This window comes from Ambystoma mexicanum, chromosome 9 (genome assembly GCF_040938575.1).
Source record: "Ambystoma mexicanum isolate Mex_15411 chromosome 9, UKY_AmexF1_1, whole genome shotgun sequence".
NCBI lineage: Eukaryota > Metazoa > Chordata > Amphibia > Caudata > Ambystomatidae > Ambystoma > Ambystoma mexicanum.
The window spans coordinates 1,272,765,975-1,272,793,355 of record NC_090931.1 but is presented as its reverse complement, the minus strand read 5'-3'; the positions used below and the strand labels follow the sequence as shown (position 1 = coordinate 1,272,793,355).

The following is a 27,381-nucleotide window of genomic DNA, read 5'->3' as shown; positions in this document are numbered from 1 at the left end:
CACTCATGTCCCCTTGCACCCCCACCCCCAGCATTGCGGGGCACCTGCCAGCAGGCCCCCACCCATGACCAACTCATGTTCCCCACCACCCCCACCCCCCAGCAGTGCAGGGCCACCCTCCACCAGGCCCCCACCCATGTCTCCCACCACCCCCACCCCCAGCATTGCGGGGCACCTGCCAGCAGGCCCCCACTCATGTCCCACCCAGGTCTCCCAACACCCCCACCCCCAGCATTGCGGGGCATCTGCCAGCAGGCCCCCACTCATGTCCCACTAATGTTCCCCACCCCCCTCGCCCCCCAGCAGTGCAGGGGCACCCTCCACCAGGCCCTCGCCCATGTCCCATCCATGCCCCCCTGCACCTGGGTCCCAACAATCCCCAATCATGTCCGTAATGGCCATCCTCCCCTGCCAAAAGGCCCAACCAACTATCACACCCACCCACATATCAAAGGCAATTACATGTTACACACCCAATGTAAATAATGCAAATGAACACATGTCTGTCACACACAATGGCTGCAAGTGAATGTTAAAACACCCAACATGACATGCATGAAAGCAATGAGATGATACGACACATTGAAGGATGAAAATAAAAATGTATTGAAAATCAACTTGAATGGAAATGAAATGAGAAAAACCACAAAGCAAAACCACCAAAAGAAGATGAATGTCCATGAAAAAAATCAAAAACACACAGCACAATCAAAATGAGTGGTGTCCAAAGTCACAGTCAGAAAAGTAATCCAAGTGTAAATGATAAACAAAAACCATTGCTGCATGGCGATGAAAAAAATCCAAAAAATAAAAAAATCCATTGAAGAACTATTTACAAGATAATCCCTGGTCCATGAGCCCAACCAAATGAAACCTAACTCTGACAACTAACTAAAAGCTGAACTATATACAAAAATGTGGCGCATTGTCCAATCGCAACCAAATAAAAAATAAAATTCAAGGAAACCTAACACTAACTATATAACTATATACAAAGGCGGTGGGCAAGTCCAGCGGCTCACTCCGTGGTGTTCCGGGCCAGGGCATCATCGAACTCCTGTTCGATGTCCCGGAGGCGGTCCTGTTCCATGGCCCCGAGGGTCTGCAGGGACGACGCCATCTCCTCCTCCAACCCCCTGCGGATTGCCTCGAGGCACTCGGCCCGCCTCAGGGCCCTGCGCATGGAGTTCTCCGCCCTGACCATTGTGAGCCGCGCCTCTTCCGCCCGCCGCCGCTCCGCACCTATATGCTGGCCCAACCGCTGCCACACGGAAGACACTTCCCGTCCTGGGTCCTCCTGCCCTCTGGCCGATGCCTGCCCCTCCGATGTTGATGGCCCCGAGCCATGATGCCTCCCACGTTGACTCCGCTGCTGCCTCCGACGCCACTGCCTCTGCCAGCACGACAGCATCCAGGCTGATGGAATCCACCGACGCCGTTGTGCACGTGCCCTGCCTGATGATGCCGGCACATCCTCCATCTGCTGGGGTACAGTTGCTGTGGTGTCCACCCCTGCTGGACCTCTGACTCCCGACTGTGGCAGGGATGGGATCCCCACCGAGCTGGCTGCATTGGTCAGGGCAGGTCCACAGGGGGCCCTGGTGGCATCTGGGCCGGAAGACGGCAAGGAGAACGACTGGCGTATAGTCTCCACAGAGGAGGAGAGGGCCGCCAGATTGGCCGAAACATGCAGGAAACCCCCGAACATGGACGATCCCAATTGGGCCACGTCGGCACGGTGCTCTTTGTGATGATGTGCGTGCTCCTCCTGGGAAGCACGCACGGCATCACGAATCACAGCCGTGTGCATCGCGACCCCAATCAGGACCTTCTCCATACGGCCAGGGGTCCCCTCGTCCGCAGGTGGAGGGGAGTCAGATGACATGGACATCCCCTCTACCTGCGGATGGGCCTGGGACGGGGCATCCCTGCTAGCGCATGGTGGTGCACCCACAGGGTCAGGGACAGCAACATGCACAGGCCCCTCCACGGTGACCTGTGCTGCCTCCTGCCCCTGCCCCTGGACTGCACCACTTGCACCAGCAGGGATGCCCCCACCAGGCCCCATGTGCGCCTCAGTGGCGGCCTCCTCCTCCTCTGTGGAACCACCAACCTGGATGAAACTGTGCAGAGTGTATTTTTGTAGTGCAAAGTCCGTGCAAAGTCATTTTGTACCGCAAAAATGTCAATGCGCTGACTTTGCACTGCAAAAATACGCTTTGCACAGTACCATGAATCAGGGTTTGAGTCGACAGTGCAAAGTCACCTTTCAGCACTGCAAAGTCACTTTGAACCATGCACAAAATTCCATGAATCGGGCCCTTAGTTAAAATGGGAGGGGCATTGAAGTGCACCTGTCAGGTGTGCCCCATCTCATCCAACAGAGTGCAAATACAAGACCAACAGGCCGATTCATGTAATTCCTTTCAAAAGTGTCGCACGCGGCTGGCGCACAGTGTGCCCGTGCGAATGTCTGCGCCAGCCGCGTGCGATAAAATCAATTTCCGCGCACAGCGTATTCATGGATTCTCGCCTCCAAAAGCAGACGTGGCGCAGAGTGGCGCAGCGACCCTGCAGCAGCGCCAGTTACGCCCCCAAGAACGCCCTCGTGCAAGGAAAAGCCATCAAGGTCGCAAAACCATCGCAAAGGGCTGTGCCAACCCTGTACCAGTTTACCGGACTGGTAAACAGCAAACGCAAAGCGGGGAACGCGTATTACGGGTTTCGGTAACACGCGTGCGCGCGAGGTTTCACACGCGATCTGGCCTGGGGGAGCGTGTGCGTGTATTTCAGGGGTGCGCGAGAAGTTCCACACGCGATTGCCCTGGGCGCGTGTATTTCAGGGGTGCGCGAGAAGTTCCACACGCGATTGGCCTGGGCGCGTGTATATCAGAGGTGCGCGAGAAGTTCCACACGCGACTGCCCTGTGCGCGTGTATTTCAGGGGTGCGCGAGAAGTTCCACACGCGATTGGCCTGGGCGCGTGTATTTCAGAGGTGCGCGAGAAGTTCCACACGCGATTGCCCTGGGCGCGTATATTTCAGGGGTGCGCGAGAAGTTCCACACGCGATTGGCCTGGGCGCGTGTATTTCAGAGGTGCGCGAGAAGTTCCACACGCGATTGGCCTGGGTGCGTGTATTTCAGGGGTGCGCGAGAAGTTCCACACGCGATTGGCCTGGGCGCGTGTATTTCAGAGGTGCGCGAGAAGTTCCACACGCGATTGCCCTGGGCGCGTGTATTTCAGGGGTGCACGAGAAGTTTCACACGCGATTGGCCTGGGCGCGTGTATTTCAGAGGTGCGCGAGAAGTTCCCCACGCGATTGCCCTGGGCGCGTATATTTCAGGGGTGCGCGAGAAGTTCCACACGCGATTGGCCTGGGCGCGTGTATTTCAGAGGTGCGCGAGAAGTTCCACACGCGATTGGCCTGGGTGCGTGTATTTCAGGGGTGCGCGAGAAGTTCCACACGCGATTGGTCTGGGCGCGTGTATTTCAGAGGTGCGCGAGAAGTTCCACACGCGATTGCCCTGGGCGCGTGTATTTCAGGGGTGTGCGAGAAGTTCCACACGCGATTGGCCTGGGGGAGGGTGTGCGTGTATTTCAGAGGTGCGCGAGGAGTTCCACACGCGATCTGGCCTGGGGGAGCGTGTGCATGTATATCAGAGGTGCGCGGGAAGTTTCACACGCGATTGGGCTGCGTGCGGGTATTTCAGGGGTGCGCGGGAAGTTTCACACGCGATTGGGCTGCGTGCGGGTATTTCAGGGGTGCGCACGAAGTTTCACACGCGATTGGGCTGCGTGCGGGTATTTCAGGGGTGCGCCGAAGTTTTACACGCGATCTGGCCTGGGGGAGCGTGTGCGTGTATTTCAGGGGTGCGCGTGAAGTTCCACACGCGATTTCAGCAGGGTACGTGTATTTCAGGGGTGCCGGGGAGTCCTACATGTGATTTGCCAGTGTGGGTCCTCCCAGGTGTTCCCTGTACACCCTCCACGGTCCCTGCAGGCAGCCCACACCACAGGGGACTACCCTGCATCCCTGGTCATGTCCCGCAGGCAGCCCACCCAACATGGGCATGCCCCCCAGCAAAGGCACATGTCTCCTTGCACTAATGATCACCAACTCATGTCCCCTTGCACCCCCACCCCCAGAATTGCGGGGCACCTGACAGCAGGCCCCCACTCATGTCCCACTCATGTCCCCTTGCACCCCCACCCCCAGCATTGCGGGGCACCTGCCAGCAGGCCCCCAACCATGTCCAACTCATGTTCCCCACCACCCCCACCCCCCAGCAGTGCAGGGGCACCCTCCACCAGGCCCTCACCCATGTCTCCCACCACCCCCACCCCAGCATTGCGGGCCACCTGCCAGCAGGCCCCCACTCATGTCCCACTCATGTCCCCTTGCACCCCCACCCCCAGCATTGCGGGGCACCTGCCAGCAGGCCCCCACCCATGACCAACTCATGTTCCCCACCACCCCCACCCCCCAGCACTGCAGGGCCACCCTCCACCAGGCCCCCACCCATGTCTCCCACCACCCCCACCCCCAGCATTGCGGGGCACCTGCCAGCAGGCCCCCACTCATGTCCCACCCAGGTCTCCCAACACCCCCACCCCCAGCATTGCGGGGCATCTGCCAGCAGGCCCCCACTCATGTCCCACTAATGTTCCCCACCCCCCTCACCCCCCAGCAGTGCAGGGGCACCCTCCACCAGGCCCTTGCCCATGTCCCATCCATGCCCCCCTGCACCTGGGTCCCAACAATCCCCAATCATGTCCGTAATGGCCATCCTCCCCTGCCAAAAGGCCCAACCAACTATCACACCCACCCACATATCAAAGGCAATTACATGTTACACACCCAATGTAAATAATGCAAATGAACACATGTCTGTCACACACAATGGCTGCAAGTGAATGTTAAAACACCCAACATGACATGCATGAAAGCAATGAGATGATACGACACATTGAAGGATGAAAATAAAAATGTATTGAAAATCAACTTGAATGGAAATGAAATGAGAAAAACCACAAAGCAAAACCACCAAAAGAAGATGAATGTCCATGAAAAAAATCAAAAACACACAGCACAATCAAAATGAGTGGTGTCCAAAGTCACAGTCAGAAAAGTAATCCAAGTGTAAATGATAAACAAAAACCATTGCTCCACGGCGATGAAAAAAATCCAAAAAATAAAAAAATCCATTGAAGAACTATTTACAAGATAATCCCGGGTCCATGAGCCCAACCAAATGAAACCTAACTCTGACAACTAACTAAAAGCTGAACTATATACAAAAATGTGGCGCATTGTCCAATCGCAACCAAATAAAAAATAAAATTCAAGGAAACCTAACACTAACTATATAACTATATACAAAGGCGGTGGGCAAGTCCAGCGGCTAACTCCGTGGTGTTCCGGGCCAGGGCATCATCGAACTCCTGTTCGATGTCCTGGAGGCGGTCCTGTTCCATGGCCCCGAGGGTCTGCAGGGACGACGCCATCTCCTCCTCCAACCCCCTGCGGATTGCCTCGAGGCACTCGGCCCGCCTCAGGGCCCTGCGCATGGAGTTCTCCGCCCTGACCATTGTGAGCCGCGCCTCTTCCGCCCGCCGCCGCTCCGCACCTATATGCTGGCCCAACCGCTGCCACACGGAAGACACTTCCCGTCCTGGGTCCTCCTGCCCTCTGGCCGATGCCTGCCCCTCCGATGTTGATGGCCCCGAGCCATGATGCCTCCCACGTTGACTCCGCTGCTGCCTCCGACGCCACTGCCTCTGCCAGCACGACAGCATCCAGGCTGATGGAATCCACCGACGCCGTTGTGCACGTGCCCTGCCTGATGATGCCGGCACATCCTCCATCTGCTGGGGTACAGTTGCTGTGGTGTCCACCCCTGCTGGACCTCTGACTCCCGACTGTGGCAGGGATGGGATCCCCACCGAGCTGGCTGCATTGGTCAGGGCAGGTCCACAGGGGGCCCTGGTGGCATCTGGGCCGGAAGACGGCAAGGAGAACGACTGGCGTATAGTCTCCACAGAGGAGAAGAGGGCCGCCAGATTGGCCGAAACATGCAGGAAACCCCCGAACATGGACGATCCCAATTGGGCCACGTCGGCACGGTGCTCTTTGTGATGATGTGCGTGCTCCTCCTGGGAAGCACGCACGGCATCACGAATCACAGCCGTGTGCATCGCGACCCCAATCAGGACCTTCTCCATACGGCCAGGGGTCCCCTCGTCCGCAGGTGGAGGGGAGTCAGATGACATGGACATCCCCTCTACCTGCGGATGGGCCTGGGACGGGGCATCCCTGCTGGCGCATGGTGGTGCACCCACAGGGTCAGGGACAGCAACATGCACAGGCCCCTCCACGGTGACCTGTGCTGCCTCCTGCCCCTGCCCCTGGACTGCACCACTTGCACCAGCAGGGATGCCCCCACCAGGCCCCATGTGCGCCTCAGTGGCGGCCTCCTCCTCCTCTGTGGAACCACCAACCTGGATGAAACTGTGCAGAGTGTATTTTTGTAGTGCAAAGTCCGTGCAAAGTCATTTTGTACCGCAAAAATGTCAATGCGCTGACTTTGCACTGCAAAAATACGCTTTGCACAGTACCATGAATCAGGGTTTGAGTCGACAGTGCAAAGTCACCTTTCAGCACTGCAAAGTCACTTTGAACCATGCACAAAATTCCATGAATCGGGCCCTTAGTTAAAATGGGAGGGGCATTGAAGTGCACCTGTCAGGTGTGCCCCATCTCATCCAACAGAGTGCAAACACAAGACCAACAGGCCGATTCATGTAATTCCTTTCAAAAGTGTCGCACGCGGCTGGCGCACAGTGTGCCCGTGCGAATGTCTGCGCCAGCCGCGTGCGATAAAATCAATTTCCGCGCACAGCGTATTCATGGATTCTCGCCTCCAAAAGCAGACGTGGCGCAGAGTGGCGCAGCGACCCTGCAGCAGCGCCAGTTACGCCCCCAAGAACGCCCTCGTGCAAGGAAAAGCCATCAAGGTCGCAAAACCATCGCAAAGGGCTGTGCCAACCCTGTACCAGTTTACCGGACTGGTAAACAGCAAACGCAAAGCGGGGAACGCGTATTACGGGTTTCGGTAACACGCGTGCGCGCGAGGTTTCACACGCGATCTGGCCTGGGGGAGCGTGTGCGTGTATTTCAGGGGTGCGCGAGAAGTTCCACACGCGATTGCCCTGGGCGCGTGTATTTCAGGGGTGCGCGAGAAGTTCCACACGCGATTGGCCTGGGCGCGTGTATATCAGAGGTGCGCGAGAAGTTCCACACGCGACTGCCCTGTGCGCGTGTATTTCAGGGGTGCGCGAGAAGTTCCACACGCGATTGGCCTGGGTGCGTGTATTTCAGAGGTGCGCGAGAAGTTCCACACGCGATTGCCCTGGGCGCGTATATTTCAGGGGTGCGCGAGAAGTTCCACACGCGATTGGCCTGGGCGCGTGTATTTCAGAGGTGCGCGAGAAGTTCCACACGCGATTGGCCTGGGTGCGTGTATTTCAGGGGTGCGCGAGAAGTTCCACACGCGATTGGCCTGGGCGCGTGTATTTCAGAGGTGCGCGAGAAGTTCCACACGCGATTGCCCTGGGCGCGTGTATTTCAGGGGTGCGCGAGAAGTTTCACACGCGATTGGCCTGGGCGCGTGTATTTCAGAGGTGCGCGAGAAGTTCCACACGCGATTGCCCTGGGCGCGTATATTTCAGGGGTGCGCGAGAAGTTCCACACGCGATTGGCCTGGGCGCGTGTATTTCAGAGGTGCGCGAGAAGTTCCACACGCGATTGGCCTGGGTGCGTGTATTTCAGGGGTGCGCGAGAAGTTCCACACGCGATTGGCCTGGGCGCGTGTATTTCAGAGGTGCGCGAGAAGTTCCACACGCGATTGCCCTGGGCGCGTGTATTTCAGGGGTGCGCGAGAAGTTTCACACGCGATTGGCCTGGGCGCGTGTATTTCAGAGGTGCGCGAGAAGTCCCACACGCGATTGCCCTGGGCGCGTATATTTCAGGGGTGCGCGAGAAGTTCCACACGCGATTGGCCTGGGCGCGTGTATTTCAGAGGTGCGCGAGAAGTTCCACACGCGATTGGCCTGGGTGCGTGTATTTCAGGGGTGCGCGAGAAGTTCCACACGCGATTGGCCTGGGCGCGTGTATTTCAGAGGTGCGCGAGAAGTTCCACACGCGATTGCCCTGGGCGCGTGTATTTCAGGGGTGTGCGAGAAGTTCCACACGCGATTGGCCTGGGGGAGGGTGTGCGTGTATTTCAGAGGTGCGCGAGAAGTTCCACACGCGATCTGGCCTGGGGGAGCGTGTGCATGTATATCAGAGGTGCGCGGGAAGTTTCACACGCGATTGGGCTGCGTGCGGGTATTTCAGGGGTGCGCGGGAAGTTTCACATGCGATTGGGCTGCGTGCGGGTATTTCAGGGGTGCGCACGAAGTTTCACACGCGATTGGGCTGCGTGCGGGTATTTCAGGGGTGCGCCGAAGTTTTACACGCGATCTGGCCTGGGGGAGCGTGTGCGTGTATTTCAGGGGTGCGCGTGAAGTTCCACACGCGATTTCAGCAGGGTACATGTATTTCAGGGGTGCCGGGGAGTCCTACATGTGATTTGCCAGTGTGGGTCCTCCCAGGTGTTCCCTGTACACCCTCCACGGTCCCTGCAGGCAGCCCACACCACAGGGGACTACCCTGCATCCCTGGTCATGTCCCGCAGGCAGCCCACCCAACATGGGCATGCCCCCCAGCAAAGGCACATGTCTCCTTGCACTAATGATCACCAACTCATGTCCCCTTGCACCCCCACCCCCAGAATTGCGGGGCACCTGACAGCAGGCCCCCACTCATGTCCCACTCATGTCCCCTTGCACCCCCACCCCCAGCATTGCGGGGCACCTGCCAGCAGGCCCCCAACCATGTCCAACTCATGTTCCCCACCACCCCCACCCCCCAGCAGTGCAGGGGCACCCTCCACCAGGCCCTCACCCATGTCTCCCACCACCCCCACCCCAGCATTGCGGGCCACCTGCCAGCAGGCCCCCACTCATGTCCCACTCATGTCCCCTTGCACCCCCACCCCCAGCATTGCGGGGCACCTGCCAGCAGGCCCCCACCCATGACCAACTCATGTTCCCCACCACCCCCACCCCCCAGCAGTGCAGGGCCACCCTCCACCAGGCCCCCACCCATGTCTCCCACCACCCCCACCCCCAGCATTGCGGGGCACCTGCCAGCAGGCCCCCACTCATGTCCCACCCAGGTCTCCCAACACCCCCACCCCCAGCATTGCGGGGCATCTGCCAGCAGGCCCCCACTCATGTCCCACTAATGTTCCCCACCCCCCTCACCCCCCAGCAGTGCAGGGGCACCCTCCACCAGGCCCTCGCCCATGTCCCATCCATGCCCCCCTGCACCTGGGTCCCAACAATCCCCAATCATGTCCGTAATGGCCATCCTCCCCTGCCAAAAGGCCCAACCAACTATCACACCCACCCACATATCAAAGGCAATTACATGTTACACACCCAATGTAAATAATGCAAATGAACACATGTCTGTCACACACAATGGCTGCAAGTGAATGTTAAAACACCCAACATGACATGCATGAAAGCAATGAGATGATACGACACATTGAAGGATGAAAATAAAAATTTATTGAAAATCAACTTGAATGGAAATGAAATGAGAAAAACCACAAAGCAAAACCACCAAAAGAAGATGAATGTCCATGAAAAAAATCAAAAACACACAGCACAATCAAAATGAGTGGTGTCCAAAGTCACAGTCAGAAAAGTAATCCAAGTGTAAATGATAAACAAAAACCATTGCTCCATGGCGATGAAAAAAATCCAAAAAATAAAAAAATCCATTGAAGAACTATTTACAAGATAATCCCAGGTCCATGAGCCCAACCAAATGAAACCTAACTCTGACAACTAACTAAAAGCTGAACTATATACAAAAATGTGGCGCATTGTCCAATCGCAACCAAATAAAAAATAAAATTCAAGGAAACCTAACACTAACTATATAACTATATACAAAGGCGGTGGGCAAGTCCAGCGGCTCACTCCGTGGTGTTCCGGGCCAGGGCATCATCGAACTCCTGTTCGATGTCCCGGAGGCGGTCCTGTTCCATGGCCCCGAGGGTCTGCAGGGACGACGCCATCTCCTCCTCCAACCCCCTGCGGATTGCCTCGAGGCACTCGGCCCGCCTCAGGGCCCTGCGCATGGAGTTCTCCGCCCTGACCATTGTGAGCCGCGCCTCTTCCGCCCGCCGCCGCTCCGCACCTATATGCTGGCCCAACCGCTGCCACACGGAAGACACTTCCCGTCCTGGGTCCTCCTGCCCTCTGGCCGATGCCTGCCCCTCCGATGTTGATGGCCCCGAGCCATGATGCCTCCCACGTTGACTCCGCTGCTGCCTCCGACGCCACTGCCTCTGCCAGCACGACAGCATCCAGGCTGATGGAATCCACCGACGCCGTTGTGCACGTGCCCTGCCTGATGATGCCGGCACATCCCCCATCTGCTGGGGTACAGTTGCTGTGGTGTCCACCCCTGCTGGACCTCTGACTCCCGACTGTGGCAGGGATGGGATCCCCACCGAGCTGGCTGCATTGGTCAGGGCAGGTCCACAGGGGGCCCTGGTGGCATCTGGGCCGGAAGACGGCAAGGAGAACGACTGGCGTATAGTCTCCACAGAGGAGGAGAGGGCCGCCAGATTGGCCGAAACATGCAGGAAACCCCCGAACATGGACGATCCCAATTGGGCCACGTCGGCACGGTGCTCTTTGTGATGATGTGCGTGCTCCTCCTGGGAAGCACGCACGGCATCACGAATCACAGCCGTGTGCATCGCGACCCCAATCAGGACCTTCTCCATACGGCATGGGGTCCCCTCGTCCGCAGGTGGAGGGGAGTCAGATGACATGGACATCCCCTCTACCTGCGGATGGGCCTGGGACGGGGCATCCCTGCTGGTGCATGGTGGTGCACCCACAGGGTCAGGGACAGCAACATGCACAGGCCCCTCCACGGTGACCTGTGCTGCCTCCTGCCCCTGCCCCTGGACTGCACCACTTGCACCAGCAGGGATGCCCCCACCAGGCCCCATGTGCGCCTCAGTGGCGGCCTCCTCCTCCTCTGTGGAACCACCAACCTGGACGGCTCCTCACCGTCTTCCGCCGTAGCAGGCCCCTGTGGGGGCTCACCCACCCCTTCCGCTGCAGCCGTGGGGGCATCCCCGCCGCCTTGCTCCACAGCGCCGTCTCCGCCCTCTTCTTCACTAGCCGCTGCGTAGAGGGAGACATAGAACACAAGCATCAGGGTACTGTACAATGGTCCCCTAGACAGGAAGCAATAGCAGATGAGTGCCACTGTCAAAGTACACTTCCATCATGTCCCTCCACAACACATGTGTCAGTCCAGGCAAAACACACACAGTGACAGTCATGGTGCATGCCATGGACATTTCCATACATGTCCAATGGACTCTTGAAACATACAATGTAATGGAACTCACATGCATCATGGGTCATGCCTATCACATGCACACACTTCACCTCAGTCACATCCATCTGGCCCCGTACACCCCAATCACAGTGGATACAAGGATGACTAGGCTGCATCAGTGAATCTGTAAATTGTCACAGACATGTGTCATGCATCCATGGCATTCACAAGTCACAGACACGCAGGTCAGGCACACAGACATGGATACCATATATGTACCTGGCATCAGCACCCATCCCTCACCCCCACCCATGTCCAGGAACAGAGACTGCCATGCTCTCATGTGTACAATCTGCATAGGGCTCCCCATGTCGCATTTAAACACATGCAACAACTGTGCGGTTCACACATTACTGGTCGCACATGCATTACCATGATGTCCCTGCACACATACATGCGTACATGGCCTATGTCACACATACAGGCAAGTATCAGACAACCAGCACACTGCAACATGCCCGGTCTCACACAGCAATGCTTGGCCACTTACCGCTCAACTCCAGACGGGTCTCCCTCTCAAGGACCTGGGCGTGGAGCGCTGGGTGTACGCGTTCCAGGACCCTCATCTGGATGGTACTCATGTGGCCCCGGCCCCCCTCCATGAGGCGCCGGGCCTTTATGAGGGTCCTGGACCTCAAGTCCTCCCAGCGCTTCTTGACCTTCTGGATGGTGCGGGTTGCCACCCCCTCCGCATTGATGGCAACCACTCAGTCGGCCCAGATCCTCTCCCGTCCTTCCTTGTTGGTGCGGGACGATCCGAAGAGGGCATCATACTGCCCCAGGACTTGCTCCACCAGGACACCAACTTCGGTGGCAGTGAAGCTGGTGCCCCTCTGCCCCTCTGGCCGGGGGTTGCCACTGGTGCCAGATGTTGATGTGCCCGACATGGCAACCCCAGAGGCAGGAGTGGGTGGGCAACTGGGTCCTGGCTCTGTGCTGTGGAGCGATGTTATCCGAGTCGGGAGTCTTCTGTTCCAGCAGGGGTGGACACAGCAACTGGACCCCTGCAGATGGCTGATGTGCAGGCACCAAATGGCAGGGCACGGTGGCAGCAGGCAGGCAGGCAGGCAGCAGCAGATGGCACGTGGGAGGCTGCTCGGGGCACTGGGGGGCAGTAATTCGGCCTTCTGGGCAGGAGCATGGTCTTCTGTGTTTTTTCGCGTGGCCAGCTTCATACGGAGTGATTTGGCACGTGAAAATCCTGCACGTCAGCGTGAAATTCGAGGAAAGGCCCTTAGCGCGTAAGCGCGTCAGCACGCGTACGCAATTTCATTGGGCCAAAGGCCCTTACAGCGTAAGCGCGTCTGTGACGTTTCGCGCATGGGCGTTGCCCTGGCAGGGCTTGGAGAATCTGCGTGCCTTTACACTGCTCTGTACGTGCTTTTCGTGCGGTGCGTGTGTTTTCCATCCGTTGGGGTTCACACGCTATTACTTCACAGCAGGTGTTGGCTACGCGTTCTTCTACACGCAAGGCAGACGGTGAGTGGTACCCCGCTCCCCCCCAGGCCCGATCACGTGAAGAACTTCACGCAAACCCCTGAAATACACGTAGCCCACTTCCCCAGGCCCGATCGCGTGTGAAAACACCCACGAGCCCCTGAAATACACGTAGCCCGCTCCCCCAGGCCCGATCGCGTGTGAAAGCACCTGCGAGCCCCTGAAATACACGTACCCCGCTCCCCCAGGCCCGATCGCGTGTGAAAACACCCGCGAGCCCCTGAAATACACGCGCCCAGGCCAATCGCGTGTGAAACTTCTCGCGCACCTCTGAAATACACGCGCCCAGGCCAATCGCGTGTGGAACTTCTCGCGCACCTCTAAAAGACACGCACACGCTCCCCCAGGCCCGATCGCGTGTGAAAACACCCGCGAGCCCCTGAAATACACGTGCCCAGGCCAATCGCGTGTGAAACTTCTCGCGCACCTCTGAAATACACGCGCCCAGGCCAATCCCGTGTGTAACTTCTCGCGCACCTCTGAAATACACGCACACGCTCCCCCAGGCCCGATCGCGTGTGGGCCTTCTCGCGCGTGTAGGACTTTGGCACACATTTTTTTCCTGCGCAGGGACGCTACCGCCTGCTTTCATGTGGCGGACATGTATGGGCCTGTGCGCGTCTTTGGCCGTGCGCTGTTTTTCCCTATTCGATTCCATGAATACGTGTTGTAGGCTAGCGTGTGGGCGGTCTGCTCACTTGCCTCCTGTACTTCCCCCGTGACGCCCACATTTTCACAAGTTGTTCCCCATTCTGCGTGTGACGCCCCGTGTTACGCCTACTTTTGTTATGTGCGCCGCGCTATTGCGAATTCGCTGTGGCCTTATCGCACGGCGTTCGATGATCTGTGCGCCAGCGTGAGCCAACGTGCGCCAGCGTGCGCCGCGCACTTTTTCATCGCACATCCCACATTTTGCGCGTGCACGGACTTCCATGAATAGATGTGCGATGTTTTCTGTGCGATAATCGCACTTGCACTGCGATAATCGCACTTGCACTGCGATTTTCGCTATTTCACTGCGAATTGCACATTTTCGCACGTGTGCGCCGTTTTTTTGGCGCACGTTGATTCCATGAATCGGCCTGTAGATTGCATGTGTGACATGAAATAGTATGTGCATGTCGCAGAGGCAGTTGTGAGAGTGCGCACATATATATTGCGACTTTTGTGTGCAATCACTAGTGTGTGTTGCACAGGGATGCACGAATAACATGCGCAGAACGTTGATAAGTCCGCCATAGAATAGCACGTGTTGTCTTTTTCCCGCAATATGTATTGCCCATCTCTGAACAAAGAAGTTGCACAGACATGTGCAACCCACAACTTTTACACGTAGTATTTTCGAAGGGTCAAACCACGAGATGGCAATTTCTATACAATGGTACCGAATAAAAAAGAAAACGTAGGATATATTTTAGGCGTAGGGAATAAGTATGTTATTTTTTTCTCCAGATCTCTCCTCTCTATTTCTTTCTTTTTAAAATTTATTTTTTAATCGTGTTATTTTAATGTGTTGAATGAGGACAAGGGTCTGACTTTCGGCGCTTTAATGAGAAGTTTTAATGACATGAACGATTTTTTAAATCAGCAAATACAGAAGTGAACTGAATTGAATACATGTTTACATGTCACGTTTTCACATAGTTCAGTGTTACTCAAAGACAAGCACAACAATCTACCAAATGGTGCGCCTCTACTTTGCGGAGTAACACTTTCTATGTGGTTTTCTTCCCGCATAGATTCTATTTTTAAGCAAAAAGTACAAATCGCTCCGTTTTTGCGACATCCAGAAAATGCTCTTTTGATTTAAGAAACGCTGTCAGGAAGATGCGGTGAAAGCAAGTTTAAAATAACCAAAAAAATGATTGTTCGCTTAAAACAAAAAAAACAAAAACACGAGTTCTTCTTGGGGAAGAAGAGTTCATCCCGGGCCCTGAAGAAGCATCACTGCAACATTGCGCACGTGAACGAGAGCGTGCTTCACACGCGCGTTTCCTTCCAGTTTGGAAATCGTGGGCATTCCTTGCTTGTGCATCGGGAAAATGAAACCGTTCAGGGGGAGGGTGCGACGGGTCGCCGCGGTATAAATGCGATTGTGAAATGGGGGGTTGGCCATTTCCTCTATTGCATTTATGAATGCGCAGCGCCTGGCACGCAAGGCACAGGCCGCATGGAAAGTTTGCAGGAGAACCTGTTCAGTGATTCGGCCTCCTCGCTCTGTGCAGACACGGCGACGCGTCCCACCTGCGCCATGACGCCCTTCGAGATCAATGGTAAGAAGATACGTCATGCCACTGCTTAGAAAGTGCGCCACGCCTCACGCCTGGCAGGCACCTCATCCGTAAAAAAAAAAAGCCAAAGAAACGGTAAAACGTTCGTTACTAAAAAAAAATTACAAAAATCCAGACGAATAGTTGAACTAAAATATGAGCTGCACTTTCAGCTGGTTGTTTCTTTTTTTAATTGTTTTTAGTTTTTTTTAAATTTGATCACGTTTCATGATTTTCAATTTTACAACCAAAAAGCGGTTTTGTAATAAATACACCCTCTGTCTGTTTTAGGATACTTAGCGCTATGTTTATAAACACTAAATGACATATATTACTGCTGCTTCAAAATGTGACGCGTTTACAGAGCTCTCCTGGTGCTATTTGTCACTGCACGTCACGACTACTGCACATGTTCGCTGCAGTGCCCGCTGGAGCACGCGATGACGACCCCGCGAAGAGTGGGCGCCACAGCAAAGGACTCACTAGTAATGCCCAGAGATGTACTGGTCACCGGAAAAGCCAGTGCATAGGTTGTAAAACAAGCTTTACGTTACATATAGAATCGTGGTCCCATATGCTTCCAAGTTGTACATGTATTTTATTTTTAGCGTTTTCACGTTGTTTTCATATACATAGTTACGTTATTAACAAGAAGAATTCGTAACGTTGGTTGCTGTGCACCATTCATTTAATAACATTCGGCTGTGTTATAGCGCTTCATGCGTCGCTTGAACGTGTTGTGTAATTACAGGTTTTAGTAATACACCGTTTTATAATCTTCCTATTACATACCTCGGACGTACGGGGGCTGACTCAGATATGCTGGCTTAAGAATTTACCAAGTGCCGTTGGACCTCGCATGATAATATCAAAATAATGGCCTAATAGCTGCTTCAGACTGGATTCCTCCAGATAAAAAGCCCTGCAATTATTACTTCCTTTAATTGGTGTGTATTCGCCCTCTGCGGAAGGATGACGCCTTAGACTCAGCCAGTGGAGGGCAGGCCGGCCGATGTCCTTTGGCAGCGCTCCCCACCGTGGTCAGAAGCGAGCGCTTAACCCGAGTGCCATCCGGGCGGGAGTCTTCCATTTCCTCTCGAAAAAAGACAACCTGAGCGGATAGGCCTTGCTGAGCAGAGTCACATTAAGATGCACTTTCTTTTCAATCCATTTCAGAGTCAAAAGCCAAAAGAAGTCCAAGGAATTATACTTTGACTGCAATCCTGATTTATTTGGTGTTGCTCACAATTGGCACCGCGCTGTTGGCAATCAAAGGTAATTATTCAAGTGTTATGGATTATGCCATTTACTGGAAATACAGCACTGTTCATCGTTTCTAGTGGGTTTGATGTTGATATGTATAAACTGTGGATTTGGGGCTTTCCATGTTTTCTTCTTTTAGACCAGCCTCGTTGAATTACCATTGTTAAGCACGTGGATATATTGAATGCTCGAAGTTTGACTGCGTCCATGTTCTCGCACAGCTCTAGCATTACTAAATCCTTTCACATTTGTTCCGCTCGAACTTCTGTATCTCCTTGTCTCTGCCTCTCATCCCCCTTTTTCTGCTCTTCTACGGGCGCTCCTCTTTCCTATAGCAGGTCTGTCTAGCCACAAGTTAATCCCCAGTGTGACCACAGTGGTACCTTGTTAAAGCTTGGGACCCAACTGAAACATGGGATAGGATTGAAGCCAGAGATCAGTGGGACACGTCAGACCTCAAGCAAACCACACTACCCACGCACTGGGAAGAATGATAGAACCACCTATCACTGTCGCTGTCCCCCTCCATATCTACGCCCCTAGTGGAGTAGATACCTGAGCTTTAGCAATACTGGCCCCCTGGGGTTTCTCCGTCCCAAGAGCTTTCTCAAAAACATGGAGGCTTTTCAGCAGTCCAGCCTTAATCTTACTGCCGTTGTGCAGTCCATCTCGTGGTATATTTCACAAAGGACTCTGGCTTTCAGGCCCTGCACGGAGCTCATGTTCAACCTCAGAGTAGCAATTCAAAAATAACCGTCAGTGTTTCTAATGTTAACTACACATGCCTTATTTTGGGAGACTAAGCAATGTGACAACATTATTACTGCTCTTCAGGAGTACAAGGACGAGGGAAACCTAAACCGCCTATTCAACCTCACACTTCTACAAACCAAAAGTGATCCCAATCTCAAAGATGAAACAGGCACAGGCAAGAGATAAACCTCTTTTGACATTTGTGAAAAAAAGCAGGTGGCAGGCTATAATCATAAGAGGGATATGAATGTGATAACAGTAGCAACTCAAACAGCATGAGTGCAAAGAATCCAAATAAAAAAATGTCAAATCAAGGTTCTATAAAATAGATTTGCTTTAATTTAACACTCAAGCATGCAAATAACTAAATTAAAAAACGAACATAAACACCCCCCTCCCCCATGGAAAGAACACAAACAATGACGAATAAACATATATTAGCGTTCTGTGTACTGGAGCAGGGGTGAATATGCAAGAAATTGTAGCAAAGCAACGTCACTTGAAAGGGTTATGTCTTATTAGAAAAAGGTAGCTTTTCAGTCACTATTGTCCCCAAAGTGGACTAAGGGGTCTGGACCTATCGAAAATACCCGATGCTGGTTCTTGGATTGTTCTACAGCATATGACCAGGCTTCTAGGCACTATCCTTTTGGGTCAAGCAGGTTTTGATCCATGCAGTGAGGAAGCATCAAGTGAGGTTCGAAGCAGAGCTCAGTGTATTTGATGAGGTGTTCGAATGGTGCAGTCCGATGCAGTCAAATTGAGACAATGGATACTATTGGGTTGAGTTGGCACAATACGCAATCATTCCAGCAGTTTGAGGCAAGGTCCAGGTCAAGTAGATGCAAAGGTCATGGTGGTTCAATGTCTTGATCAAAAATGCACGGTCCGAAGTCTTCTGCAGCAGTGAGCGGTGGTTCGAGCCGAAGTGGTAATGAGTGCTGCTGGTGCCATGCAGCCTCATATCGGTTTGAAGGATGCAAGCAGCGGTTCAAAGATAGAGGAGAGTGCAAAAGGCTGCCCTGCAAATCCTGTGTGGTTCAGTTTGAGGTTGGTTAGAAGCAACGGAAACAGTAGTTTCTCAGAGTGCAGTGAGTAACACTTTAGGGGCTCTAGGAAAAGGTAGGAGCTTCTTACTCTTCACTCCCAGTCCGTGGACCTTGGCTGGCACCTAGAGAGGTTTCTTCACATCCATTGAGGAGCCTGGTGCAGCTATCATAGGGCTAACCTTGGTCAAGCTTAGTTCACCCTCAATGTTAGCTGGGGATATTTAGGGGACAGAGTTTACCTCTGACTTGGAAGTACTCTAGCTTCACCTCATACCTGGAGAGACTGTGACAAGTGACCTTTGCCTTCTTATATCATACCCAGAGTGCTTTGCTCTGCTGGAAGTGGAGGCGACAGGAAGGAAAGAGGGCCCCACAGAAAAGCAAGATTCTGAAACCCCTTGTCAGATCCCCTCTGTCCTCTCTGCCTACACTAATCCTGCCTGCTTCCAAAACAAGAAGTTTCAAAGACCCTTTGGTGAGCAACACCTTGGCGTGAGGCTGGCCTTTGTTATGTGTGTGCCTCTTTGAAGTATGGTTCCTAGGAGATCTCTGAGTTATTGCTCCTGGGCTTGAAGGGATGTGTTACCCTTCCTCCCAGGGAATCAAAGGAGAGCATGGTTCTGCCTATTGTTTAACTTGCTGAATTGGAGAATTGCAGGCTATACATTATAACCTTTACATTGTTGACCTTGGGTCTCAGTGTTGACACTGGTATAATACCATTTTGATATGGTTTAAAATAATTGTGAGCTCTTATCAGTCACGAAATGAAAACCAGGTATGGAGTATTCTTAGGGATTACTCTACCACCAGAATAATAAGGCCACAATAATGACACTGTGGATCAAATGTGCAGCAGTTAAATGCAGAATCTGTCTGCTGAGACTTGGTGTCCCAGCAGCTGTAAAAAAGGCATAGGTGACCTTTGAAATCCCAGCCATTTGCCAATAAAGGTCACACGCTACAGATGTCAGAAGTCTGATGAAGCGGAGCAAATTAGTTAGCTAGTTACTTGGCATGGAGCTTTATGAAATGGGGGTCTTATATGCAGACCATCCTTTCAGAAATGGATAACCCACATATTTGTATGAATTGAAAAGCATTCTCACCAGAAGGAAATGCCTCGCAAGGCAATACATGATGCCCAACAGCAGTGGTATTTAGGCTTTTTTAGACTGAGCCCCCCCCTTGTGTAAACATGTTGTTGCAGAACACCCAGTTGAGTACAAATTTTCTTGCTAAACCCCACCACCCACTCAATGGCCTTATCTGCTTATATTTTCAATTAAAAGCAGTCACTGTACTGCCTTCTGGAAAAGGCTTGCTCCCCCTCTGGACATCCTTCGAGCCCCTGTAGGTGACCAGCCCCACCGTTTGCAAACCACTGCGAATGGTGCAACCCCTAACAATCCATTTACTACTCGGCCAATAAGTAGGTCCAAATCACTCTGAGATAGAATACAGACATACACGATAGATGAGACTATGCGTAGGAGGACATACATGGCTTGGTAACTACTGTTTGCAGCAAAAATATTGTGCTGTACCAAGATCCAGTCTGAGTTTATCTGCCATGCCCATGCAAAGAGGTCCCCAGCATTCACATATATATTTGAGGAGATATTTGAGAAGAATCTACGGCTTGACATTTATCTCTGCAACACCTAAAGCAGCCATTTTACTCAACGCTTGCCTGCACATTCCATGCAATATTACTGAGCTTTAGTTCAACTCGCACTTCTAACGCGTTGATCATGCAAGGATCCCAGTTGTGCAATGGAGAAATACCAGATGTTGATCCATGTGCAGACTGGGGGAGGAATTATTTCTACATCATGAAATACAATTCTCATAGTCCTTATGTAATACAGATCATGCATTTTGCGTCCATCCACCTTACAAACTCTTCATGCAGCCTTTGTTGCTTTCTTTACCTTCTCTTGTGCCTCTTGCACCCTCTGTGACGCCACACTCTGGAGTCAGCTGGAGGAAAAGAGGGCAAGAGTAAAAGTGAGAGAGAGAGATACAGATATAGAGAGAGGAAGAGACTGTGAGACAAAGGGGGACATCTGGAGAAGGAAAAGAAGAAAAGATAATTGGTGCAGTACAGATGTGGGGAGAGAGAAAGAGAGAGAGACAGTGAGAAAGATTATGACTGAGAGAAAGGCTATCACTGTGACTGGCTGTGACTGAGACTATGACTGTGAGACTGATTGTGACTGACTATGATGAAGACACTGAATAGGACTGTGTTGATGGCTAGGACAGTGATGCACACTGTGATGAGCACTACTACTATGATGAAGTCAATTAAAAGGATTGGGAATGCGGTGATGACTAAGGCATTGACAAGGTCACAGATTATGGTGACGTCTAGGAAAGTGACATGTGATTGAACTGTGATGGGTTCTCGAACTCTGCCCAGGAAGAGAACTAGGGATGTGATGTAGACTAAGACTGCGAAGAGGAGTAGGACTGTGATGGGGACTAGGACTGTGGCTTTGACTAGGGCTGTGATGAAAACTAGGACTATGACAGTGATTGGTACTAGGATTGTGATGAGGACTCGGACTGTGACAAGGACTAAGACTGTGGTGAAGATTAGCACTGTGATGAGGATTGGGACTAGGACTGTGATAAGAACGAGGAACGTGACTAGGATGGTGTCAAGGACTATGGCTGTTTCAAAGACAAGGACTGTGCTGAAGTCTAGGACTTTGACGAGGTCTAGGACTGACTAGGACAGTGACTAGCACTGTGATAAGTGCACAAAGGTGTTCCCATCAGCACTGTGATGAGGACTAGGACTTTGGTGAGGACTAGGACTATTATGCGGACTAGGACCAGGATGAGGAGTAAGATGAGGACACTAGACCTCTAGAACTGCAATGTTGGCTAGGACTGGGACATAGACTATGAATGCGAGAAGGACTAAGCCTGTGATGAGGGCTAGCTCTACAAGAGGAAAAGTGATGAGGACAAGGACTGAAGAAAACTATGGCAAGTGCTGTGACTGTGATGTGGACTAGGAATAAACCTGTGATGGGTACTAGGACTTTGTTGAGGAATTGGACTGATGAGGAAAAGGACTGTGATGAGGAGCAAGATAAGGACTGAAGATCTCCGCTGATGATCATGTTTCCTGCCTTACGTGATGCCTGGATGTTATTGAATCATAGATTCTGGCTGAAAATTTAAAATTCAGGGTTTTGTCTATGCTCTCATGGGAATTTATAGGCAAGCGTTTCTGATTAGGTCTCTATTCTTGATAAAAATGGCATTTCACCTTTACTTGTACCTTTTACTTTCTCACTTAGTTTTTGATTAGATTCTCGATTTATTATTAAAGTTCATATGTCCAGGAAGACACAAGTTGTGCAATACCAGATCTATTTATTGTGTTGAATTAAGTTGTTCCTCGCATCTGTGCTATTTACCTCAGTTATACAGTTCTTGTGAAACTCACACAGTAATGGAGGAAATGTTCTGCTGCTGTGTCTACCAAAACTGTTATTCACCTCTTCAGTTCTGTATTTCCTAATACAGCTTAAGGTATTGTCGGTGCAAAAACATGTGCTCACATTTCCCCCATTTTAAAATCATTTCACTATCTTCCGCGTGAATGTAGGATTCAATTGAACGTTTCCTGTATTGCTTTTGTCATCAGTATCCTTTGTACATATCTCAGAAACGGATTATTTCCTGTGGAAAGCATCTAACTAGAAACAAAGTTCCCTTTCCACCTTTCAATCCACGTGTTTGGAGAACCGGCATTGTGAATCAATCCTTCTGTGCAGCCATTCCTTATTTCTGGAATGCTTTGCCGAATCCACTTTGCCTTGCGCAAACTATTTACCTGTTCCAGACAAATGTAAAAACATTTTTGTTTCCTCTTTAAGATTTATTTATGCGGAAATATATAGAATGAAGTTGCTTTTTCTAAAAATGTGTATGCAATACCCTAATCATTGCTTTCGTTTTCCAGGTCCTAAATGCCTTTGGCAAGATTTGTGCTTTAATAAAAACCTGTAATATCAATAAGGCCTAGGAATGTGACTGCGATGAGGACTAGAGCTGAGGAGGACTGGGTCTAGCTCTGGTGAGGGCTGGGATTGTGATGAGTAATAGTAATAGCGCTTTGACGAGGAGCAGAGCTGTGATGAGGACTAGAGCTGAGGAGGACTGGGTCTAGCTCTGGTGAGGGCTGGGATTGTGATGAGTAATAGTAATAGCGCTTTGACGAGGAGCAGAGCTGTGATGAGGACTAGAGCTGAGGAGGACTGGGTCTAGCTCTGGTGAGGGCTGGGATTGTGATGAGTAATAGTAATAGCGCTTTGACGAGGAGCAGAGCTGTGATGAGGATTAGGCCTAAGATTGCACGTGAACTGTGATGAGGACTGTGACAAGGACTACTGCTGTGACATGAGGACTGTGATGAGGACTAAGACTGAATAACGCTAGGACTGAGATGAGGACTGTGACAAGGACTACTGCTGTGACATGAGGACTGTGATGAGGACTAAGACTGAATAACGCTAGGACTGAGATGAGGACTGTGACAAGGACTACTGCTGTGACATGAGGACTGTGATGAGGACTAAGACTGAATAACGCTAGGACTGAGATGAGGACTGTGACAAGGACTACTGCTGTGACATGAGGACTGTGATGAGGACTAAGACTGAATAACGCTAGGACTGTGATGAGGACTGTGACAAGGACTACTGCTGTGACATGAGGACTGTGATGAGGACTAAGACTGAATAACGCTAGGACTGTGATGAGGACTGTGACAAGGACTACTGCTGTGACATGAGGACTGTGATGAGGACTAAGACTGAATAACGCTAGAACTGTGATGAGGACTGTGACAAGGACTACTGCTGTGACATGAGGACTGTGATGAGGACTAAGACTGAATAACGCTAGAACTGTGATGAGGACTGTGATGAGGACTAAGACTGAATAACGCTAGAACTGTGATGAGGACTGTGACAAGGACTACTTCTGTGACATGAGGACTGTGATGAGGACTAAGACTGAATAACGCTAGGACTGAGATGAGGACTGCCACTGTGATGTGGACTAGGAACTGAAACTGTGACGCGGGCTTGCACTATGACCAGGGCAATAACTGTGATGATGGTTGATGATGCTAATTATTGTGAAGAAATTGATTAACAAAACCATAACACAATAAAATAAAATGAAAACATAAATAAAACTGTGATAAAGAATAGAACTGTGGTGAGCACTGCAATGAGGACTGTGCCTAGAATGTTACCTAGCATAAAAAAATAGAACTAAGACTAGAACTAGGACAAAGACTTTAATAATCACAATAGGGACTCTGACAGTGGTTAGGACGTTGACGCAGGTGGAGATGAATTCTGTGACAAAGACTAGGATGAGGACTAAATCTAGGACTTGTTGGGGACGAATTCCGAGGTATGCCAGAGGGACACTGGAAGTTTGCGGACTTGGAGGGCCCAACAAACTCCCCAGGATACACGAAGGACTCAGTCAACAGCAAGTTCAAACTGTGGTTTATTACAGGCAAAACCAACAGGGATCAGCACAGGAACAGAAAATATTCATGCACATCTTGCTCTTCCTCGGCTCACAGGCCGGTTTTACTTCCAAATGTCATCAGCACTTCGTCACAACTTGGGCCCATCTCCAGAAAACCTATCTGGCCAAGTGATTGGGTATTGAGTATTCTATTACCTATATAGGACATTAGAGTTGTTATTCTACTGGCCCTCGCATGTCAGGTGGCTGGCCTGTCCTGTCCCCATGATGTTTATATTCTACATTGTTGCAGAGTAAATGGCTCATATTGGTCTGTGACCTCCTTCCACCCGCGGATACTAAACTGGGATTGGTCAGTGCTCTCGCCCCAGGCCTGGGACTTGAACTAGCTCACTGCACCTTGCGCAACTCTTCAAGGTGATGGGAATGGCTATGTGTCTGCATTGGAACTTGTGCGTACCACCTTTCACTCATGAGAATGTGCCTCAGACGTTGCAACAAATGTCTGCACTTGTTTTGAGCTGGGAGCGGCTCTCTTTCCCAGCGCCGATCACTGTCCATTGCTTCGGCCGCGTCACGTGTTCAGAGACCACGTATTTGAGGTTTGCAGCCCTGAATTATGAGGATTTATTTGTATATTCTGCAGCAGGTCCCTTTGTCATCTGGGGATTAGAATGTCATCTGTATCTCTTGCCCTTGGCTGCAGATCCTGTTTCACTCATCTTGCTCTCTGTCCAGCCTGAATCGACTCAGCTTGTCTATTGCTCAGAAACCTGCTGTCATTTTCCTAAACCTTATAATGCGGGTTCTACAGTGTCCATGCTGTACTACATTTCCATAGGTTAGTTACATTTCGCTCTTTCAGGTCCCATAGGTGTTCCTGCAGTTCCATAGTGTAGTTCCATAGTTCACATGTAAGCATCTGCAAGCTCTGCTCAGGATCTCTTGTCTTGCAGTTTCTGCGTTGCTGCATTTAGCTAATGGCAAAAACAATAAAAGCAATGACAGTATGTATATTTATCTGTCCTCTAACTATAAAACTTTAAGGGCCTCATTCCGAGATTGGAGGTAGTCATGGCGCTATTTGAGCCCCTGTAGGGCTCAATGGAAATGGGGAAGGTGCTATTTATGGGCCTGCTAATGGCAGGCCCGTAATTAGCGGCCTGGTCCCCTAACAGGACCTGTAAGAGACGTGTAGTCTGACCACACGTCCCTTGCGGTTCCCGTTAGGGGACCTCAGAATCGGGCGTTAGGGGATTACCGCCACCGGTCTCCTTACCAGTGCCTGGTATCCCCTACCGTCTGACTCGTAATGACACCCTAAGATCATGTTCTTCGTGTATTTGAGTGCATGTTTGTGTCCCAAAGTGCATTGGAACGTGTGCTATATGTCTAACGCTGCTATGTCGTGGTGTCTCTAACGACGTCAGCAACATGGCTTCTTGGTGTCCAAGATGTCCATACAGGTGTCTCTGATCATGGACTGCGGCTCATCATCCGTGATGGATAGATCTGTATATCCATTGGTCTGTGTGGCTGGCTGAGGGTATACCTCTCAACATACTTGTCAATCATGGCCCCATTAGGAATTTGTCCAAAATAGAATGGGGGATTGTGATGTTTTCTGGCCTTTTTCCTTGTCATTAATTTAGCAGGATGTGGGGCGGTGGCAGGATTCTCCATCCCTCTTCGGACTGTAACTAGGACTAGGATTGTGTTGATTATTAAGACTGTGACAAGGACTATGACCGTGGTGAGGACTAGAACTCGGGAGGAGAGAAGGGCTGTGATTAGAACGAAAACCGTGACTTTATGGGGAGGGAGCTCAAAAGGTTTATTTTGTTTACTCCTGCACAGAGACATGCTGGCAGAAGAAAGTTAAATATGTAAGTCATTCATAATTCCAATTTTAATTTATAGGAGCAACTTACAATGACGTCCTGTTAGCAATGTTTATTCACATAATTTTACAGGTTTTTATTAGGGCAGCTTATCCATAATGTCCTTTAACAACGTTTTTCCACTCAATTTCAACATTTATTATAAACTAAAATGTTTCAGCATTTGATGCTTCATAAATATTTTCACTTTAGACATTTATGAAAGAACTTTAACAAACATCCCTTTTGCAGTGCATACTGATGTGTTACTTTGAGCGGCACATGTTGGGAATGCAAGTCATGGTTGAATTTCCTAATGCATGAGGCTCAGCCATTAATTCGGCCCCACCAAACTACCCCCAATATCCACTGTGCCTAGCCTGCAGCATGGGCCAGTGTCCACTATACCACGATAAAGATATCAGGGCTAGTTTCCATCGTTTGCAGCCAATAGCCAGTGAATGCAATCTCTCAGGTAAGCACTTCAGTCATATCACATGCCTCGCCAACCAAACTACAGTAGAAAATGCACAACACAACTTAACCATAGTGCACCTTTAATAACGTTTCTTTCAGTGAATTTCATTGCATTTTATAACTCAAGATGTTTCATTCTCTTAAAGCACTGTTTGTAAGTCATTACAAAAATCCTCTTTAACATATATGAAACAACTCGAAAGTTACTTTAACATATATTTTGCAAAGCACATTTCATATTGTGGGTGGCTGGGTAAGACCTGGGGCATGAGGTTCAGCCTTGTCCCAAGCCACCCACAGTAGCCACAAAACCTGGTGCAACCTGGTGCAGTTCCCACTATACCATAATGGGATGGTTGGCCACTGTCCACAGCTTGTGGCCATGTCCTTGGGCCACAAACCTTGAGGGATTGGCTTCAGAGATGTTGCTGACCCCACAAAGCAACCCACAGAAACAATTGAGCCTGGTCTGCAGCCTCGACCATTGGACACTATACCCCAATTATGGGGCTGTGAGCCACTGTCCATGATTTGCCGCCATGGCCACTGGCCACACTCCCTGGCCCATGAGATTCAGCTATGTTGCCTGCCCCACAAATTAACCCAAAGTAAACTTTGACTATGGCCTATAGAGTGGCCCAGTGGCCACACTACCGCCGTAATGGGAGCATGGGCCACTGGTCATTATCATGGAATACAACCATGACCAGTGACCCCAATCCCTATGGCATGGGTTTAAAAAATGTGCAGGCCCTGGTAAGCATCTCAGAGTAGATATTGGGCATTGCTGCAGGCTATGCCCAGTTCACACTTTAACCTCATAGCCGGTCCCTTGTAGCCATGACCAGTAGCTCCAATCCCTGGGGCATGGATTGTAACTGTGTTTCAGGCCCAGCTAAGCATCTTAGAGTAAACATTGGCAATTGCAACAGTCCATTCCCAAATTCCCACCTTAACCCCATAGCTTGTCCCTTTTAGCCATGGCCAGATTCCATACCATCTCGCCCCGGACAATCTGGGCACTGACCATGGTACTTTTGAAAAAAAATTAACACTTGATGGATTAGCACCAAATTTGCAAAAGCAAACTTTCAGCACCAAGCTTCTACTCCTTATGCAAGTTT

At 51.2% G+C, this 27,381-nt stretch overlaps 1 protein-coding gene across 2 annotated transcripts in view; it reads left to right on the top strand.

Moving 5' to 3' along the window:
* The first annotated feature begins 15,144 nt into the window (after positions 1-15,144).
* The window catches only part of MARCO (macrophage receptor with collagenous structure), a 231,178-nt gene continuing 218,941 nt past the window's right edge, over positions 15,145-27,381 (top strand). For both annotated transcript variants that reach the window (XM_069616601.1, XM_069616600.1), the window contains exons 1-2: positions 15,145-15,306; positions 16,480-16,578. In XM_069616601.1, the coding sequence (XP_069472702.1) occupies positions 15,204-15,306; positions 16,480-16,578 (202 nt within the window). In that variant the 5' untranslated portion in view covers positions 15,145-15,203. The remainder of the gene's footprint in view (positions 15,307-16,479; positions 16,579-27,381) is intronic.